Genomic DNA, 22,666 nt, shown 5'->3' with positions numbered 1-22,666 from the left:
TGTGGGTTCCAAGTTTTTGTTTACATGCTAGCATAAAAGAGGCTATATTTTTTGGTCTAAAATTGGTTTCAAAATACCATGTTACCTAATAGTCTGTCATACCCAATAAGCAGACTGCAATCCACTCTGTAGATTAATACTGTTTATCATGGGTGGGAAAGCACATGGTTTTTGGGTATGTTTACTGTTTTACCCCATTTGACCCTTGATGGTACAACCCAGAACATCCCAAAAGCTATCACTTGACTTGGAGCCACTACATGCTCATCTATGGGGTTAAGTTCTTTAACCCCAATACATTTACACATTCATTTAATAGGCTTTGAAAATCTGGGTACCAAAACTCATACTCTGAAACTTGAGGTCAAACTTTGCACTATGATGCCACTGGGATGAGGCCATCGTCGTCCATGCATCAAACGCCCCTCATGTCAATGTTATTTTTTGCTCATATGATTAAAGTGTGCCACTTGTCAAGTTAAATAAGTGGTCCAAATTTAAATTCAAGCGGAGATTGGGAAATGGGTCCACCTTGAGCTCAAAGTTTGAGCGTTATTTGCATGTATAACATATAATTACACATGAGGCAGCTATTTAGTTTTCGGTATTTTATGACATGCACAATAAAGGCTGCCTCATTGATTTGTGCACTAAGTAGCCAAAATGTATCATCTCAATGATCTCATACTTACAAATCATAATAATCATGCTAGGATGATGTCACAGATTATAGATATGCCTTCAAAATGAATAGCTGCCCCATGTATTCAAATACATAATAAAGCATACATATCTCTTATAGTCTTATTTGGTGTTAATTCACTTTACGGTTGCCATCAGAAAGGAGTCAATAGATAACCAGTTAAATACAATGATGCTTCTGCTTGAGCAGTGAACAATTAAAAAGCCATTATATTATTTATATTACCATTGCTCAAGATACTGCCCATGAAGTGAAAGTTACTAGTTTAGTCTTAATCACGGCTACAGCTGCCCAAGTTACGCGCGTTTGTCATCTTCGCAACTGTAATCTACAGCTCCTGGTGGATGACATGCAGCGTTGCAGTTGATGCTCCCTAGAACGATCTCTGCTTATACAAGAGTCTGCTTAAGTATTCTGATGTCAATGCTGATGTTGCTGCAAGTGCCCTAAAAGCCATGAAACGACATCTGTGGTACATCTCCCAAGAAATGATCCCACTGGCTCTCTTCAGTGATAAGGTGCCACCACAGGAGAAACAAGCTCTTGCTAGTAGGCTTCTCGCAGTTAAACCCGATGAAGTGATGGTCACACCAACTAATCGGTATGGTTCAGGCTTTGGTAAGCCTAAGTTCTCTGATGAGAACATCACACAAACAACAGCTTTAGCTGACTTTGCCGGCAGAGACTCTTGGTTTACTATGAACATCTTGCAGATTAATGAGGCGTTCTTAACAGATGACGAGACACATGGCCAGAATCCCCAGCGTATCTATCCTCCTTAAACAATGTTAAAGCCATCAATGTGGTTAATGACGAGCGGAACGTGGTGTGAAACTGAGTGCCGATTTCCTGGCTACAGCCCACAGTGAGAAACATTATCAGAATGTTCTGCAGGTGGTGGAGCAAGATCGGAAGAAGACACCAAATTTGCGGAAGCGTAAACTGTATAGCGATAGCCGTGATTAAGACTAAACTAGTAACTTTCACTTCATGGGCAGTATCTTGAGCAATGGTAATATAAATAATATAATGGCTTTTTAATTGTTCACTGCTCAAGCAGAAGCATCATTGTATTTAACTGGTTATCTATTGACTCCTTTCTGATGGCAACCGTAAAGTGAATTAACACCAAATAAGACTATAAGAGATATGTATGCTTTATTATGTATTTGAATACATGGGGCAGCTATTCATTTTGAAGGCATATCTATAATCTGTGACATCATCCTAGCATGATTATTATGATTTGTAAGTATGAGATCATTGAGATGATACATTTTGGCTACTTAGTGCACAAATCAATGAGGCAGCCTTTATTGTGCATGTCATAAAGTACCGAAAACTAAATAGCTGCCTCATGTGTAATTATATGTTATACATGCAAATAACGTTCAAACTTTGAGCTCATGGTGGACCCATTTCCGACCTCCGCTTGAATTTAAATTTGGACCACTTATTTAACTTGACAAGTGGCACACTTTAATCATATGAGCAAAAAATAACATTGACATGAGGGGCGTTTGATGCACTATGTATGTTTTTCAAGTTTTATATAAATCCACAAGCAATTTGACCAAAATGCATTCAATGAGTGTACCAAATTAAGAAATTAAAGGAATTATTCATTATAGATTTTATTTTACCTGATAAACACAATTTTTACAATTTGAGAATATTTTGAAAAATTACCCTTTTTTGACCTTTTTCGCAAATCATGTTTCTTCATTGGAAATCAACTCCTATTTTGCAAAAATTTCGAAACAAACATGCGTTGTGCGTACCCATGGATACACAGAGTACGGGGACCAAGGCTGTATGCTGCTGAACCGTGTTTAAAATGACGTAAAATTATTTGACACCTTCATTTGTTTTTAATCCCTCCTTCTCCATCATCACAAACAGACAACAGTGAAATGACAAATGGTCTATGGTTTTACTCTTCTCACTCCTGCCTTGGCTAGCCACTTGTCTTAATAAGTCCGTAGCTTGAGAGAGAGGCCTTCTTCATTTTTACCCTGATACTAAACATCATTACTGTAACTTAGTTCAGTTTGATACTGACTACATGTGCTATTGGTCACGTAGTGATTTAGAAGGCATTGGATCCCTTCGGGCTCGTAAAGGGGAACAAAATTACAATTGCAATTCAAGCTGGATGGTTTCGCATTTGTAACTGACCTCCATTATGGTTATATCAGCAATTAGCTCCAGTCTGCGGCTCTTTTCGGTCATGCTCCCTGTTGTAAATTTTTAGAGTATATGTGATTGAATGCAGGCGAACTAGGCCATGTACAAATCATTTCAAAAACATGGTAACAAATGTGTAACAAGATCATAATTAGTCAATTTTTTAATAAATGGTTTAAAAGGAACATCAAGACGGTAATGAGATCTATAACTTTTGTGTCCTGAAAAGCATGGAAACATTTGCTAATATCTTTGCATGATTTATCCTATCAACTTGCTAACCAAAAGAAGACTTCTAAATACTTGATATGAAAAATTGAACAAATCTTTATCCAGCTAAGAATGAAAAAAAAAACCAGTGCATCTGGATGGATTCGAACCAGCAACCTTTGTATTACTAGCAATATGAAAAATTACTTGTAATTTTTCAATGGAAAACAATCAGACCTTAAATTTTGAAATACGTTCCATAATGGAAATAAAATACTATAATATTAACATCTCAATTTCATTAACAGTTCAATGTTTAACATAAGCACTGTACAGCTATCTACCAAAGATCCCAAACCAACACAGTTCTCTAGTTCTGACAATCGACCTTTCAACTACTCACAGTGGAAGGTAAATGAGAGAAATCTTATGTATAAGAAATGAACTTTCTGAATAAGATTTTTCCCTCCAATAGAAAACTGACACTCAACATTCACCTATAAACATAATCCTCTTGCAGGCTTAAACCATTAGAAATTTTATGATATCGTCAAACCCAGCCACCCTAGGCTTGTTTGCCGCATCCCCATGTCTCCAAGACCAATTTGTTTGCATACATATTTTATCATTATCTACGTCAACATGCGGGGAATATGGGTCATGCGCATCAGTCCAAATGGGCCCATTAATCATGACCCAAGTCATCTTCATTAAAACGCATAATTCTAAATTGACTTATTTCCCAGGATATATGGTGATGAGTCACTATGGATGAGAGGGTAAGAGGGAGGAGGGGAGGAAGACATCTGATGAAAGTAAAGACAGGAGACCACACTGACAAAAATACAGAGCGAGTAATGAGTATGAAGAAATTTGTACAAGTACAATGGACCAAGTATGAATAAAATCAAGAAAGCGCAATGCAAATACAAAAGTTGGCACAGCCACTTAGACTTGAACTTCTTATGAGACAGTGTAACAACATCAAAGTCAATGATAATACCTATGTAATTTATTAACCCTAACAAAGGTAAATATCACAAAATACCACAAGGACAAGCCCTTCACATGCATGTGAAGCATCAATCACCTTATGTATACATGTATATGTACAGAATGGCTAGTCGGGCCAGCGAAACCCCAGTGACTACCAGTCGGTGACCTTGTGCTTGGCACATGAGGGGTCTAAAGTCCAAATCTCAGGGGTGACAAGTGACTTCTTTGTACACCTTCTCTCCTTTTTCTTTTCTTCTGTAACTTCTGGTGGCAAAAAAAACCATGGGCAGTATAAACAAAATCGACCTTTTTATGATTTTTATATTTTCATATTATCTGATTTTGATTTCTTCATATGAAGAGCAGCTCAACAGGTCATTCACATCAGACACAGGTGTGTAGTACATGCCCATAAGACTATACAGCACAAGAGGGGACTCATCAGCCTGTATTCACCCCAGGTATTCACCCATTGCATGGTTCTGCCATGTGTGAGGAGAGCCTCGTTCTGGCAGCATGTATGAATGGGAATTGAACCAGTCATATAACATTGCGTAAAGTTATGTAATTCTTCCTTTCATGTCATACCAGTTCAGGCTCTCCTTACATCATGGCGGAACCGTGCAATAGGCAAATACTATATAATTATTGCACAACAAATGACTTTTATTATGAAAACAATTTCCAAAAGCAATCCAGTAATGAAACTAATGATCCATGTCATTGAAATTTTAGCACCTGCAAATTAGACATTTTTTAACATTGACGGCACTCAAAAACATCATTTTTGTTCCCTTAGTACTATGACAAAGTCACTATAAATGTTCACTGGAAATTTTATATTAAGAAAAATAAAAAATGTCACATGAGACAGAATATGATGATGCAGTGCATGATAACATAAGCCCAACATAAATGTTCACATGATCAATATAAATAGAACATTGACCCGGTATCAATGATGGAGGAAGGAAATTCACCTTTTGGTTACCTTCCTTATATGAAACCATCCATAAATCACAATCCATGCCTCATCAAACAAAAAGATCTAAATCTTCAATTGAGCATAGAATCCTAATAATGATTAGCTGGGCTAACATACTACTCATGAGCAGTAATGAGTTACACTATGATCAGCTTGTACTAGGCGGGACTCATAACATTGTGGATTGATATATAGAATGGCATACACACAGCTGGGCACAGCACCTAAAGTGAAGTTTGCGATTTGCGTATTGCATGACCGATGTGCGCTTTTGATTTACAAAGGCGTAAGTGGAACACAGCTGGGCACAGCACCTAAAGTGAAGTTTGCGATTTGTGTATTGCATGACGGATGTGCGCTTTTGATTTACACAGGCGTAAGTTAGGACTTTCTTGCAGTAACAAAAAACAAATAATTTTTTCCTATTTTGATCTAATCATAGTATAGCAAGTGAATGTTTACATATCTGTCTCTACAGAGATCTCCCTGAGGAGGGGAGGAAGACATCTGATGAAAGTAAAGACAGGAGACCACACTGACAAAAATACAGAGTGAGTATGAAGAAATTTGGAAGTACATGTACAATGGAGCAAGTATGAATAAAATCATGGAAGCACAATGCAAATACAAAAGTTGGCACAGCACTTCTTATGAGACAGCAAAATTTGGAAGTAATTTTGTCCTATTTTGAGGACAAAATTTGGAAGTAATTTTGTCCTATTTTGAGCTAATCATAGTATAGCAAGTGAATGTTTACATATCTGTCTCTATAGAGATCTCCATGTGATTTGAGTGTTGTACCTTTCATTGCTGTAACCAGGTCTAGAAAATGCTTTACTCAGGCGGCGAGTGGAATGATAGAGCCGGCAACTTGTGAAACCGCCCGGCCGTATGGCATTTTCCATATACTCGGTTAATTTTGTGGGGTTCATTATCGAACCCCAACGGTTTTAGCTTGTATTTATATTATTTATTTAACATAGGCCTATTTGTTTGTGATATTTCAAGCGTTTTAAAATTTCAAAATAATCCCATTCAATTACACGGTTGACGATGGAAATTTACTGAATTTAGAGAATGCATGGCGACCACCACCTGGCTTTACTAGGAAAACAGTCAAGATACCAAACTTCCCCTTTAAACCTATTGAGCATAACACTCTGATAACAATTAGCTGGGCTAACATACCACTCATGAGCAGTAATGAGCTAGTGAGTTAATGGTCTGTCTGTCGGTCTCATATATTTTGATAGTCGATTATTGCTGTAACCAGACATGGAAAATAATAACTGGGAACATACCAAAATGGCCAATATCTCTTGCATAATACAAATATTTTGGGGGAATTGGGGAATACAAATTAACTTCCAAAAGCCAAAATTTTCCATTCATGAAAGCTTCCAGAGTTCTTCATTTTGCCCATATATGGCTGTCACATGCACACCTCCCGCACACCCCCCCGCACACGCGACACACATGTAGGTTCACCCCTAGTTTTACAGACACACAAGGATTAAGGATTTTCCAAATGAGGATGCATATCTTAACGAGGACTTTGTGGACCCGATTGTAAGTTTTATAGTGCAATCAAAACATTTTCCTATTCCGCAGCGAATAAGACATGGTCTTGTGCATTTTGACATTGTTTGCAATAATTATGCTCGTAAAGGGAAAGGAACCAATGATATCCTTGTTGCTGCTCGGTATCCTCTGTTTATATGAGACATATACTATATTCTGGTCAATATCCTTGACTGAAGCTTGGACCTTTTGGTAACACCAATACACACACACATACAAATTCCTTGCATCATGACATATTCATCTTGACGATTTAGTTCAGCTGTTTTCGTGTCGTTCGCTGCCAGGACTGGCCATCACTTGGCAAAGATGTTGAATTATCTAACCATCATCACCCACCTTTGATTTATTTTTCATGAAATTATCCTGCCACCTCCCCACCTCATCACGCGTTTACTTTATACCACAACAAAATATACTTTCATTTCTCTAAGCAGTATTCAAGCAATTTAAAAACCATTAATTATTGATCAAAAGATTGCAGATTCGGTACCATGAAGTCATAATTATTCTCATATCCAGACGAATTGCTTTCAGAATGTTTATAGAGAAAATAATTAACCCATAAATATTCCAATGCACAAAAAAGGACAAGAAGCTGCATGCATCAGTTTCTCGAGTGCTCACTGCCTCAGTTTGCAGTCACCGTACATTCTATTTATATTTTATAAAAATTCTAAATTATTCTAGAATGATTGCAAGCCAACACTTCCAATAAACATGAATCACATTCTTGTGGAAGTTGTGGTTGAATAACTGACTGACTGAAAAAAAAAGAATAAATCTACAACATCATTTGACTGGTCTGTTTCAATTTTGACTGTTCCATTCAATCTGTTGTCTGTCTGTCTATTGTCCGATGCATCTTTTCTGTTGCTAAGTTTAATAACTTATTAATCTGGGGTCCATATCACTTAACTTTTAACTAGGGCTCAACCGGTAATCAGATTGGATATTGTATCGGCGTATATTTCCGATGTCGGTATCAGATGGGATGTAAAAAAAAACCCACCCAAATAGAAATGCCATTTCGGTTGAACCCTACTTTTAGCCCTTTGTAACTCAAGTAACTGATCATAAAGTTGTGAATACCCAATACTAAACGTAACTTTACCAAGTGTCCCTGTAGTAAATCCCTATTACTTGCGAAGGGTACCATTCATAAGTTTAGTGAAAAGGCATTGTATAATTTGTTCAGTACATTTACACCAATATACTCTGAAATTATATGATGGTTTTACATTGAAACAATGGTTGCTGAATGCAAAACTGAGGCAAAGACACCAAAATGCAGTGCCACCAAGATCCATTATGGGCCCAGGGGTAAAATGAATGTCAGGGCCCCCTTTTTATGGACCCCTGTGGCCTGAGGTCTCTTTTCTTTGCTTTAATGGGGCCCACTGAGGTATGTTTTCTTTATTTTTACGGGCCCCTAGGACCCCAAGCCCGGGGGTAACGCACCCCCTTAACCCCCCTTGTTGGCGGCACTGCCAAAATGTGTTATATTGTGGATTCATTCAATACAGAGAGGTACCAAAATGATGTGTTCTTTGTACTAATCTGATGTGCACAGCATGTAGATAGGTTCCCAGTTTGAAACCTTGCCAATCATGTGACAACTAGTCATTTAATATGCAGTTCTCTCACAGTTTCACTTTCATAATCTCACTGAAATCATATCATTGCAAGAGGTCATTTTCACACAGTTATAAAATTAAAATGTCTTGCTTCACTTATTTCAAACAATTTAACTTAATTTACTTGAATGTATGACTTGATCCACTCTTGTAAATTCCTCATGTGTTTATCAGCCTTTGCATGTTAATTTTCTAAACAAAAAGTTGGAAAATGCTGAAGCCAAAAATGTCCTAGATTAATATATTTTATTTAAAGTCCTGACACCAAGCCTGGCAAAAGTGTACATTTCCAATGTCCAATGAACCCAATTTCCCACAGACATAGCAATATTTCTCATAATTTCGAATGTATTTCCTTATAGCTGGAAGCAAAATATACCCACATGTCAAAATTTCCCTCCTGGAAAGAAAGCTTCTTGGATTTCATTTTCATAAGGGCTGTCATGATTTCCATTATTTCACACTAGTACATCCTAGGCACGTCTTGACCTCACTTGTCATATCTACTTAAAATTGTCTTCAAATGCATCCTCTTACTACACACAATTTTTGTAACCATTCCCATAATTATGGGTTTGCCGGAACTACTGTGCAAAATTCAATCATGGTCTCGAAGTCATAAACACATTAATAATTATTATTATATTAATTAATGTCAACAGCCAGGTGGGAAATAATTAATATTGATTTCCCATCTGGCTGTAGACATGAAATCCGGGCATGAAATTAATATTTTTGTATAAATAGGATGAGGTAAGCAAAGGAACATACCTTTGTTGTGGATAAGACCAGTAACAAAAACTTTTTTAAGAACAAAATGCAACATTGTGCATCAAAACTGAATCTTAATGTGGCTGCCTTTTCTTCCAAGTTTTTTGAGCATGTTAGACATCAGAGATGTTACAATCAAAATTAACCTGCTCTTTCCACACCTAGTTTCTAATGAGTACTATAGACCTACATTGCTTCATGTCAAATTTGATAGTTATATATGCATGTACGCTATTTGCGATTAACTTTACAAGCACAATTTGATGCTGTGACCAGCGAAAATATGCATGTATGTCACTACCGAAATTGAGTTGAACCAAATTAACCGGAGCGATCTTACCTTTCCGTTGTTGATTAGGACACTTCTTGGATAAGATGCAAGAAGAAGTATCTTAATCATTGTTGGAAACAGTACGAACATCCAGTGTACGGAGTCTAGTCCAAAATAGAAATGTTTTGTAGACTCCTTACTGAAGTGATCTTACCTTTCCGGTGTTGATCAAGATACTTCTTCTTGCATCTTATCCAAGAAGTATTCCTAATCAACATCGGAAACGGTAAGATCGTCCAGTGTACAGAGTCTGGAAGAACTCTACATCCCCGTTGGTCTTAAACACCAATGATCTATCCAATGCTACATGCCTGTAGACATACTTACTTCCTTGATGATCTGTGATAGTGATGATGGTGTTGTTCCATGATGCCTTTATAGTTGCTATGTGTAGCTTGCTATACGGCACACCATTGAATACAAGACTATCAGTTGAGGTGACTGGTACATTAAATGTCTTCCTGTATAACAAGGGGAGAGAAAGAGAAACAAACTTATTGGTTGGATTCAAATAGAAGGTTGGTCGGCATAGCCTACAGTGCTTTCAATTTTTATGTATGAATGTAATGAATCTGATGCAACAGAAGCCCAATGGTAGAAAAAAATTACACAGAGTACAATCATACTGTAGGATGCCTCTTCATGTTGCATTTGAAGTTCTTAAAAAAAGGCTATATTTTTAAGACATTGAGTTTCAAATTATATAATTTTCCATCATTTTTTTTTTTCAAAGTTCCCTTCATCTGATCATAATATTACCTCTCCTTTTTTAAAGCAAAAACAAAAGATAAACCAAGTTTGATATTCAAACGCTGTGATCTGATGAACCAGTAAAACTTTCACACTCAAAACACACACAAAGGAAGCTGTAGCAGTAGTATCACACAGCAAGTGGCATGGTATTGCCATGTACATCCAGGTCAGGTAAGGACAGCTTCTGGCCACCCATGTCAGACATTCCAGCCTTGACCTGATCTGAGGTTACCAATTACTAAACTGTCACAATGGTTCACCACTGTGTAAATAACAGGATGACCAGCCAAGTACAAACTTGTACTCTGGCCAGCCACCCACAGGGTTGCCAAATCTGCGATTTGATAGCCCAATTGGGTGATTTGTGAAATTTTTTCCCAAACTTACGACCATTTCCTGTCCCATAGAAGCCAATGATTATAAGAAAAATTGGGTGACTTTTCAACATTGGTCCCCCAACTTTTTAGTTTCCTGTTCCATAGAAACCAATGGTTAAGAGAAAAATTGGGTGACTTTCTCATTATTTGACCTACCCTCCTGCCCTCCCCAATTCCAGCTGGACATTTTAGCAACCCTGGCCAGCCAGCCAGCCAGCCAAGCACACAAGTTCACTTCCAATCATCCAGCTCCATGTACTGTGTGACTGGGAATCATATTAAAAATAAATTAATAATTATTATTATAATGCATACCAAAGGTGTAACTCAATCATCATAGCATCTTTATTTTGTTATGCTGCAATTGTGGCTATTATACTTTGATTTCTATAGGATCTCAAATATTTTAGGACAAAGTTTTTCAAACCCCTGATGTTTATTAAAAGGGCATTTTGTGATCCACAGCCTCATCCCCCACTTTTCTCAAAAAAAGTTGAGGTTTTTATATTATTGGAAACCTCTGACTACATAATGTTTATGTACAAAATATATCTTGCAGATTAATTATTTTATTGCAAAGATATCGTGAAATTTGAATTTCGTTCTGGTATACCAGAACGAAATTACAACACATTGTCTATGGAGCAGTGTAATACGCATAATCATGCATAACTCGCAAACGCAAAATCGGAATCAACTGAAATTTTGGGAATAGGTTTTTTCGTGGATATGTACTGTAAAATGTCATAAAAAGAGGATGCTAGGATCACGAAATCCTCCTTTCATTCACTGATTGACCTTTTGATGCCTTGGGTACGAAACATCATCCTCCACAACTCAGAGGTCAAAGTTTGTTAAATGGGTTTCATTGCACTATGTCATTGGAAATGGGAGATTCTAGCCCCGGGATTCTAGCTGGTTGTGATATGATCAAAAAATTGAGACCAAATCAAGGGGTATAATCTGGTTTTATATAACCATACTTCCACCCACCTATTCATAACCTGAGAGGTTCATTCAGGAGCATGTTACATGGAAAAAATTTGCCAAAATGTAGCTCAAGTACAAGCGGAGTTAACTTATTAGCATAGCAGTCCAGTACTTATGGCCTTGGCCTGGCATGCATATTGCATACACTCAGATGTAGGTCAGTGCGGTGTTTGTTTGCATCTCTGCATTTTCCCAAGTTTAAAGGCTTATTCAGCGCTCATCCCTAAAATTGTAAAAATCATCAAAATTCCAAATTTTGCACCTTTGTTAACATAGCCTGCTAGTGGTTACAAGCCTGAAGCTGAATAAGAGACAAAATAAGATATTTTAAATGAATTCATAATATCTGTACTTTTATATAGAGAAATTGACTTTGAATGAGGCTTCAACTTGATGCTACTGTTTTCCTCATTTAATGACCTTATCTATCCTTTACTTTTAATCAATTTATACAAAATTTTATTATTTTTACACTTTTGCTGAGATCATGGAATGGGCCTTTAATTTCAAAGTCCACAATCAAAACAATCCAAGCTCCATGCTACAGTATTGACACGCAGCAAGGTTTGTAAATTTTGTAAAAAATATTTTTTTCATACAGGTTTACTTTTATTAACAGCATATATTGAGGGGAAACAATATGAAATGAGAAAAATATGCTTCCATATGGCACACTTTTTCAAATCTATTGTTTTCATCAATTACAAAGATTCAATTGCTTAAAGTTGTAAATGTAATGCTGGTTTTGTATAGGTGTGTGTTGAATGTTTTTTCTAAAGAGAAAAAATGGTAAGGTCTAAATACTTTCTGATGCGATTTCAATCTTCCTACCAGCATTAAAATCTACTGTGATATTGAAACAAAATATATTTTTGAACATAATAAATGAATTATAATTTCAATATCAAGTGCTGGTAGGATAACAGCTAAGAACAAAAATGGACTGTCAAATTATTAATTAGGTCAGTCACCCAATTGGCCTACTTGCTATTCTCCCTTCCAAATGCACCTTTGACATTTTAAATTATGAACAAAATTAAACCAATTATTTTCTAAAGTTAAAAGAACTGAATTGATTTTTACACATTTTAAGCAGTAAATAAAATAACTTGCAATTTGACTGGTTACCATGACAACTTGAATCTGACCTTTGTTCAGTAATTCTTGATATATTTTTCAGGTTTTATTTAACCTCTCTTTTCATATTGCCACAACCTTAATTTCCTTCCTAGTTTGAGAGACAAAAATGCCAATCATTAAAATAAACTTGTGCATTTTTTGAGGCTTTGACAAGGGAGGGAAATGCTTACCAACCCACTCAAAATTAAACAAACAAAACAGCAAATTCATGATCAATATTGCAGTGCAAAATGAATATGTAGGCTCACACATTGTGGTAGCTAATACAAATAAAATTTAGTCAATGCAGCAATGCCATATATTTTTTTTGAATATTTTTACACAATATCTATAATAAATTACTGAGTTTGGCGAATTGGTAAGGCTAAAAACTTCTACGTTTTACATTATTTCGGAAAACGGATTTTTGCGTTGCGTAGAGTAAAGTTGTCCGCACCCCAATAAAACGTCCAATTTTGGTTTTTGTTTACGTTAAGGGTGTCAAATTATGTTAATTAGTTTCAAAGGCAGGGCAAAGGCAGTGGCAGCGCACCTGCATGCTACAACTTTTCACACCATACACTAATGTTGACATAGCCTGAATTAGGCCTTCTATCCTGTCATCGGTGTGAGGATATTATGCCTGTAGTCCCAACTACAGAGCAACTATTACATGACACAGTAGAAACTCAATTAACATCTATTGTTTATTCAACTAATTGATCAACATTAGCATGTATTCTGTGTTTTTATGGAGAAACTTTTGAAGGACAAATTAATCAGGGTTGCCAAACCACACCATGAATAGGCCTACTCTGCTTTGTGGTAGTGCTATGTTTAATGTTATCAGCATAATGTATGATCAGGTATGATCATAACTTTATATGAAATAGAGTGTAAGGAAATGTGAATAAAATTGTTTCAGCTGCACAGTGGTGTAGCCAGGACTTTTTCAGAGAGAGAGAGAGAGGGGGGAGGCAAATGTCATGGGGGGGATTGTCACAAATGGGCTAAAGAGTACGACAAATTTATCCAAAATGGGCTAACAAATAAAAAGTTCAACAAATGCATAGAAATCTAAAATATCAGATCAGCCAGCAGGCCACAGGGGGCCAAGAGGGATGTGAATAAAATTGTGTTCATCTGCTCAGTGATGTAGCCAGGACTTTTGCAGGAGGCGGGGCAGCAAGGTACATTTCAAGGTGGGGGACAAACTTGGATGAAAATGATAAAAAATGAGCTAAAAGGTACAACAAATGGGCTAAAAAGTACTGTAGAAACAAATGCATAAAAATCTTAAATATCAGAGCGACCAGCATCCCACAGGGGCAAAACATTATCTAATTGCAATTTCAAGCCATTGATTTATATGGAAAAGATATTAAATATTATACTTCTAAAGTTCTAAATGATCATCTCCTCTCATACCATTAATCACATTAAATAAAACATTTACATGTACACAAAATGTACAAAATTTACCAACCGCAAAAGACCCTGACCGAGAAAGACGGGTGACCGCTAGTCCAATGAATTACTGACAAACATTTTGCAAACTCTGTCATGTTTGATTATCATACATGACGAGGAAATTTGGAAAACCTCACAATGGTTGAACTCTTCGGTGACAACTTTCTAGTCCGAAGGTTCCCTAGTCCAAAGGCTCCTTAATCCTAAGATTCGCTAGTCCGAACATGTTACTATTTGCTAGTCCGAATTCTGAAAAAGGTTCGCTAGTCTGAATATAGAATAAGACTCACTAACCCTAACCCTAACACTAACCCTTATTCTATATTTGGACTAGAGAACCTTCGGACTAGAGAACCTTCAGACTATCGACCCTTCGGACTAGAGAGAAGTCACAGTCACACAGAACTCTTCTTCTATACTGCATCATCAGGGTTGCCAAAAAAATTTAACTCTAATCAGGGGTAAAATAATCAAAAACTCACCCAATATTTCTCACAATGTTTACATTTCTCTTCCTTTTAAATTCTTTGCAAATCCACAAAGCTACATTCTTATCTCACAGATATGGGTGCTTAACAATATTGAGCTTTATAATATGCATACTTAAAGTTGTACAAAAATAAGGGACATCCCTGCAAAACATAGTACACTAGCACAGTCTATGGGCACAGGGTGTATGAATATGACATCCCATGCTTGAGTAAAAAGTCCACAGGGGTCAAATCATATTCAAGTATAGAGCGAGAATTTCTGACTACAATAATTCCCGCTACATGAAATATTAATCGAATGAGTCCATGCATGCATACCATACACACACTGCAGGATACATGCTACCTCAAATTCTGGATCAATTTATTACGTACAATGACAGCAAAATTAACACAGATTCATCGAATTATAACAATTTACATGTAAATTAGGGAATTGGGTTTCCCTTGTTTCTTACTAGATTGTATAACATAAGAGGATTAACATAGAACTACTAAACATTTCAAGAAAATACAAAGATTATGAATCTTCTAACCTTTTTATTAAAAATTAGAGCGATTTTCGAACCACCATGGCCCAGGGACTATGGGGACTATAACTTAGTTATAAGTACAAACATTCCCTATAATTATGTCACTTTTACATCATAATGTGAGTATGCCCTTGTGAAATCCCAGATGGGAGTTACAAGAATTCCCCCATGTAAACCTCTTCCTCTGTGTTGCCATCACCAATGAAATCAAGAATCGGTAGAAAATCATCAATCAAAATATCTGTAATTTTGTTTTACTAATCACATTCACAATCTTTTGTTTTATTTTACTAATCACATGGTTGTATTTCATTAAAAAAAATAATAAAAAGTTCTGCTGAGTACTGTGTTGATTCCAGTACTAACTTTTCAACTGCTGCAATTTTCATCAAAGTAATAATACCCTACTTTTCTAGATTGATGATCAGATCAAACATCGGTCTAATAATCCAAAAGATACCATACACAAGAACAATTAATATCCATGTAATATGCAAATCACATCACAAATTCATAAAGTTTATTAGATGATTTATCAGCAAAAAGCCAAAACATCTGGCGAAGCTATTTTGGACCCAGCAACTATGAAGTTTTCTAATCAAAAACGATGTGAACCGTGGTTTAGACCTGACTATCATGACAGCACCGATATTATTTTTCAGCTATATGAGCCATGCTTGGCCATGCAGATCCATAAACCTTAATGACAAAAAGATAATCTATTCCCCATATGCGGAGGCTCTTTTCCTTTCCTTCATCATCGTTGCCACGGCGTTTTCTTCAGTTAGTTTTGCATAATCTATCCTCACTTTTTAATCTGGAAGGTTTCTTACTGGCCTCCTTGGCTAGCTATAGTTCCATTTGGGTCATAGGTGATCGCTCAATCAGAGCCAATAACGTGATGACGTACGAGTTACTTTGCTTCAGTGAAGTCATCAACTTAATCACTTCTGATTTTTAAGTTTAATTAACAATTATAATAAGATTCTCGTCATAAAATACAACCTAATATATTATACAGGCTGTATCAAAAAGTAACTGACATCAATTCCTATTGTTTATTACATTTTTTTTAATTAAGTGGACCAATAAAATACAAAAAATCTTCAGATTTGAATATTACACATCCTAAGCATCTTGACCAGAGAAAAAATATGGGATCAGCAACTGCCTTGGCAGGAATTTTCCATAAAATGTTGCCTTCCTAATCAAATTTATGTTTTATCAAATATATATGGAAATGTGGGAAATGTGGTTATCTTCACTTCTCAGCTTTTCTTCCTGGGAAATCATTTTTCTAGGTCTGACCATTTCCCTCTACAGGTGTTTTTGTTACACACTGAAGCTGAAACAGAAAGGGACTGCAGTGCCTTTGTCTTTCTTCCTAGATGTAAGATCAGTTTGTTTGATATGATTTCCTTTGTCCAACCTGAATCAAAGAATGTAAGCCTAAACCTTTGCTGTTGGTCAATGGTGGGATCAACAGGCCTGGAAAAAATTTTAATTTTATTTTGCAAAAAAATTTCTCTCCAACATATCGGGATTTCCCATTTCATTTTTAAATATTTCTTTATCCAAGAAAAGCATAATTTTTTTCCAGATTACCAAGTTTCCTGGGAATGAGATTCCTGAATTCCACATTTTTTCCAGCCTGAGGATCAGGACTGGTAAAAATGTGTACATCCTGGGAAGATAGGCAAAATTTCATTCCAATATAGCAACATTTTCCCATAATTTCGTATATATTTATATATTTCCCAAATATATGGGGAAGCAAAATTTCCCTCCAGATTTCATATTTTCCTGGGACAAGCGCCCTTGATTCAATATTCTTTCCAGTCATAGGTGGGATTACATTTGTTGAGGATGAATACATTTCCGTATGTTTATTACAAAACAACAAGTCATATGATATTCATATGACATGCCTCCTGATTGCACCTGGCAAAAGTATACTTTCATTAAAAGAATCTGTGCATTCAACAAGATCAGTTTTGGTGAATTGCCAAAATCAAAACCACCTAAACTATATTATGTAAATATAATTGAACAAAATAATGAAAAATACTGGATAAATTAGATCATAATACTCTGGTACCCAAAGCACAATCTTAGCATAATAAACATGATAAAAGGATACGTCGTTTACGCCATTTGGTCCTCGTTCCAAATGTTCTCTACTCACAAAACACACAACACATCCCTTTCTCTCAAGTCCAATCCATGTATGTTCGGTTTCTATCATTGTCTACATATCAGTCTTCTCAATCTTCCCACCCAAACCATTCAATTTAGGATGGTATATATATCCTCTGGCGGCAAGCGACAAATTCACGACTGAATCCCATTTCCTAGAAACATTCAATCATTGAGAGTGTCACATGGACTGTACTGTGCTATCGTTTGCGCTGTATTGACTTCAATGTTTACCAGCGTTCTCACACACTTTTAAAGATGCATCTCCAGATAGAATCATGAGCCAGCTATATTATGTGTCAAAAACAAATTGGCTCTTTATGCATTCATAATTTGGCTGTCTCGCCCCCTTTTTAAACATTAGGAAATGGGTAAGTTGTACCAAAATTAGTGCAAAATTCACTATATTCTTAATATATGCTTATATGCTACCCCGAGGATATTTTCCGTATTGATGATGAGATTATCTCAATAATGCTAATTTTGTTCCTATATTATGTTTGCTGCTTAGCTTGCCATTTCCACTTTCCATGTTATGTATTTATCCCATTCTGCTCAGTTAGCTTACAAGTGATTTCCGGTTTCAATTTTATTTATCTGATCCCATTCCCATTATTTTAGCTTCCTTCCTTTTTCATTACATTTGCGGCATTATGCACCCAACTTTAGTAGTGCCCAACAGCCAACGCAGAGTCTCACACTACATAGTAACTTTATTACTTTGGTTAGAAATCAACCACTTTTTCACTGCTTTTGAAGCCAATTCTTTACCGACTTCAACCAAATAGAGTTTAACCATTTCTGTATCTTCTATGCAAATTTTGCAAAATTTGGATCCAAACTTTTTATGCACAAACATACATACACCCATACACACATACATACAACAATTCGCTATTTATAGCAATAATATTTAACAATTCAAATCACACAATGTACTTTGTGAACACCAAGATGCAAACCTCCTATTGCATCATCACCTTAACCTGACCTGCTTGTCTAGAGCGATGTCACTGTATCATCAGTTTCATCACTAGTAAAGAAAAATCCATAATTTGTTGAAATCCATCAAACAATATATGCATTCAGCAAGTTGAAATAATAAGTAAACAGATATAGGAGAAATGGCAAGATCTGAGTTGATAAATGTTTCATTTTTTATTTTGCACAGTTTATTTTCCTCATTTTCAAAATGAAAACAACTCCAATTTTTTTCAGTGCCTCATCAATTCCCCAAGTTTTAAATTACAAATTCAACTTCAGTTTATGCTTGCTGACATCAATATTGGGTTATTCTAGTTGAAATTCATACACCCCCTGTGGAAGACAAGACCTTAAAGGCCCTTTCAGTGATTTCACAGGAACATTAAAAAAAAATGGAAATTTGTCAGAGTTGCTTAGAAATAAAGAATAAGTCTACAGAATTTCATTAAACCACTTTTCCCTGAATACATCGACAAATTAGTCAAAAACAGAAGTTTTAGAAAGGTTTTCTACTTCAACTCAGATCGACTCGAGAAAATCGAGATTGTCGTACAGTGCGCCACCAATCGACTGGAAAACTTCCTAGTCCAGTGTTTCTAACACGGGGAAGTAGAGTCTAAATTGATTTAAAACAGACGCTTAATTTTTGTAGTAGAAAACAAAATAAGCAATTAAAGGTCACCGAGGCAAACTAACGTTCAACTCAAATATGAAAAACAGTTAAAATTGTGTATTTTGTTTAAAATAGTAGCTACTGATGTAATAAGTAGTAGAAACAATACGCAAGCGCGTGTTGGTACGGTGGAGAGTGAGCTTCTCGATCTCGAGTCGGACTTTTGTACTGTCAGTATCAAAAGTCCAGAATCATGCAAATGCTTTATTTTGTCTAAAATACACGGCTTTCGACCGAACCACTAGCAGGCTATGTTAGCACATCTATGCCAATTACAAAGGTACCAAAATCTGAATTTTGATGATTTTTACGATCGTCCGGATGAGCAAATCACTGAATGGGCCTTTAATCTCCGACAGAGGGTTGTAGATTTCAAATGGAATCACTCATTCAGGTAACCCCATTTGAAATTCACACTCCCTGAGTGCAATGTTAAGGTCATGTCTTCCATAGGGGGTGTATGGATTTCAACTGGTATAGCCCAATGAACTTTAATATCCTACTCCATCCTGACAGGAGCAAATTTCAACAGGTTTGCCATCTGGTAGCACTGACCAAGACATTTGGTAGCAGTCAGTAAGCAGTAGCTGTAGCACATCTTTATGTAAGGGGTCAATGAACTCAAATATCAAATTATCACAGTTTGTGTCAGTGTAGGTTGAATGGTTTGTGGAATGGTCTGGAACCATTTCTAGATGTCTTCAATTTCATGGTAAAATTTAACACGATTTCCCATGAAAGAACCAAAATATCCACAAATGAGGGTGAGAGAATTAACAGACAACATGATTTATAAAGTGAACTTGGTACTGTTTTGGGTTTTTTTTCCTATTTTATCTTTAAGTCTATCATTCATGATACACGATTTGATGCAAGTATGACAAAAAAAAATCAACATTCTGACAAATAGTAACAAGTCCAAGTCTGAAAGTCAGTCAAATTACTCACTGTTATTCAAGTCTTATTTTCTGAAGAGGAGGGTGTGCTGTTTTAGTTTATATCCACAAGCAATATTTAATATTTCATTCCCTGCTTCATGATATCAAAAATATTATCAGGATCTGCTAAAAATGAAAATTGCCAAGTTGGATCCTTTAGTGTGACTTCAATGTAAACAAATATCATGCAAACATTCTGCCTTTTAGTGTATCCTGTTCCACTATAATGAACCACTCAAGTAAATTGGTCCGTTTTGATAGGCTCGGGCTATTTATACAAACCTATTTTCATTGCGAGGATTTCAATTTAGAACCCCAATTTCGCAACGTTCCTGCAATTGAAATTTGTCATATTGAAGATTGACTTGAAATATGTGTACTATTATTATATCAACATTGGGGCTACATAATTGGAACAGAACGTCAAAATATCATAAATTAGTGACATTAAGACTATTTTTGGTACAATTTAAATTCCGAAACATAATTTTAATGAATATGATGTGAGATTAATAATATAAACAAATTGAGAGATTTTCAAGTACTGTACTCTACTAGTACTCGGATCATGATTGCCCATCTAAGAAATAAGATACCCTTCTGCATTACAGCAGCATGCTTTTTGATCCTCGTTTCTCTTTTGTTCCTGCTCCAGCTTGATATTTGCATTTCTTGTCACAATTTCCCCATATACCAAGAATAACTGGCACATACACAAAGCTAAGTGTAGAAAATGGATAATATGAATCAAATACGGACCAAACTCCCAAGGCTTCACCGCATCTATCCATTCCATCGTGCTAAATCTTTTCACTTATTAAATTGATTCTTTCCTCTGTGCTTTTACCCTCTTAGAAATCTAAGAAGGCAGAGTAAGACATGAGAAAAAAGCTACCTAAATTAGATTAGTATCTTACCCAACTTGCCATCATCATTTTTTTCTCTCAATTCTCGGTGCTCTCGTTTCTCTCCGTACTACAGCTAGCATCAACTTGGCCATCACTGCGCAGCTAGGCAAGGCAGGCAAAGATGTAAACAAAACACTGGCCTCCATTTGGTCTGTCAACCGAATGACGACTGCTTACTCAGTGTGCTGTAAAGTGCTGCAGCAAAACAAAGGCAGTCAGCTACCTAGCTATTTGTAGCTCACAACCAGGCATCAGGGGTGTGTATGTCATGTGTGTATGTGTGCATTTATACACAGGCGTAATGTAGTTACGCGTCCTTCGCTATCACTCCCTTTCGCTGTGTGGACCAGAGACCGAATGACAACAAAACCCCCTGAGGCATGACAGGCAGGCACAACGTCCACCACCACAGTAAGCTAGCTCCCTCCATCTATCCGACCAACACTTTGCCTCACAACTCACTCATATGTGTCACCATCAGCGGCCTGTTAGCATGTGTGACGTACTTGTGTGCATTTCCACTATATATACATTGTAGATGCTTCCTCCTAGTACAGGCGTACATGCTGGCAGTACTCCCTATGCTCACAGCACTGACTACTACACCTCGGCTGGGGGCGGGGAGTGGTTGGGTCACTGTGATGGATGACCTCTGGTATTTTGTTTCCTCTCTGACCACCACTACCAACACTACCATGTACAGTTAACATGTACAGTACAGTACAGAGTTGAGAGAGTATGTACATTGTTTATAAATATCACTCTTAACCCAGCTTGAGTTTGGACTTGACACTGTTTATGATGGATAGAGATAGTCACTTTCCCTACAGTGGGAACTTTTCGCTAGGTTTCAATTTTAACACTCTACATGGTTAATTTTAGAGCTGCAAATTTTAAAATCTGTGAAAATATATTACCTATCTAGGCTTCAATGTGCAGCTGTGTGAAACAGTGAGAAAAAGAAACAAAAAAAAAAGTCACGAAAAATGAACACCACTAAAATACTCCCAATATAGAGAGAGAGAGTATAACCGGAGGTTTGACCTCAGTAAGGACACTGCCTACTTTATATTTTGCATAATTATAATTTGCAGCTTGTTGAGCTTATATTTAAAGAAACTATATCAGTATTTGCGTAAATTAAACATGACTGCTACTTCTAAATTTCATAATTATCCTATTTAATGAAAATACACAATACTGCAAAACAAATCATGAACTTTGCCAGTTTTGGAAAATTTTCAAGCATGATTCATCCATCACAATATTAGAATTTTTTCACAAAATGCAATTTGATTTGATTGGAAATCAATTAGTATGTGGGGTATCATTACCATACCTGTCAAATTTATAGATCAAACTGACACCTCTCATTCTTGTCATTTATACAAATGGCTCTATCTCTGTGTATTTGATTTCTGATTCTAAAACATTGTGGTTTTCAACTCAAGGCGCCGATTGGGATGCCTCCACAATAAGCGATTTAAATTCAGAAAAATAAAATGTCACACTCTATGAAGTGGTAAACAAACAAACAAAACCTCAAATGACCTTTGACCTCCATATGTGAACTTGAATACCACCAAATTTGGTTGCATTAAGATTTAAACTGTTCATATCAGACCACAAATTGACCTTTGACCTTAGAAACCTCTTTCAGAAGAGATGGAGTTCAAGGATTAAATAACCTTAACAAAATGGTAATCAATAATTTAAGCCATGATGATGTTGAAATATGGCTTAAATTATGTCTTATTATATGCCGTTTGATACAATTATTTTATCCGATAATGAACAAGATCTTCAAAATGCACTAAATTCTCTTTACAGTTA

General features: G+C 36.3%; 1 protein-coding gene across 1 annotated transcript in view; it reads right to left on the bottom strand.

The window, feature by feature from the left end:
* LOC140158902 (small ribosomal subunit protein uS11m-like) overlaps window positions 1-22,666 on the bottom strand; it is a 120,006-nt gene that overhangs the window by 22,914 nt on the left and 74,426 nt on the right. Inside the window, exon 3 of the mRNA XM_072182170.1 lies at window positions 9,729-9,862. Within this exon, the coding sequence (XP_072038271.1) occupies window positions 9,729-9,862 (134 nt within the window). The remainder of the gene's footprint in view (window positions 1-9,728; window positions 9,863-22,666) is intronic.

Source organism: Amphiura filiformis, chromosome 8 (genome assembly GCF_039555335.1).
Source record: "Amphiura filiformis chromosome 8, Afil_fr2py, whole genome shotgun sequence".
Lineage (NCBI taxonomy): Eukaryota > Metazoa > Echinodermata > Ophiuroidea > Amphilepidida > Amphiuridae > Amphiura > Amphiura filiformis.
This window is presented reverse-complemented; position numbering and strand designations above follow the sequence as displayed.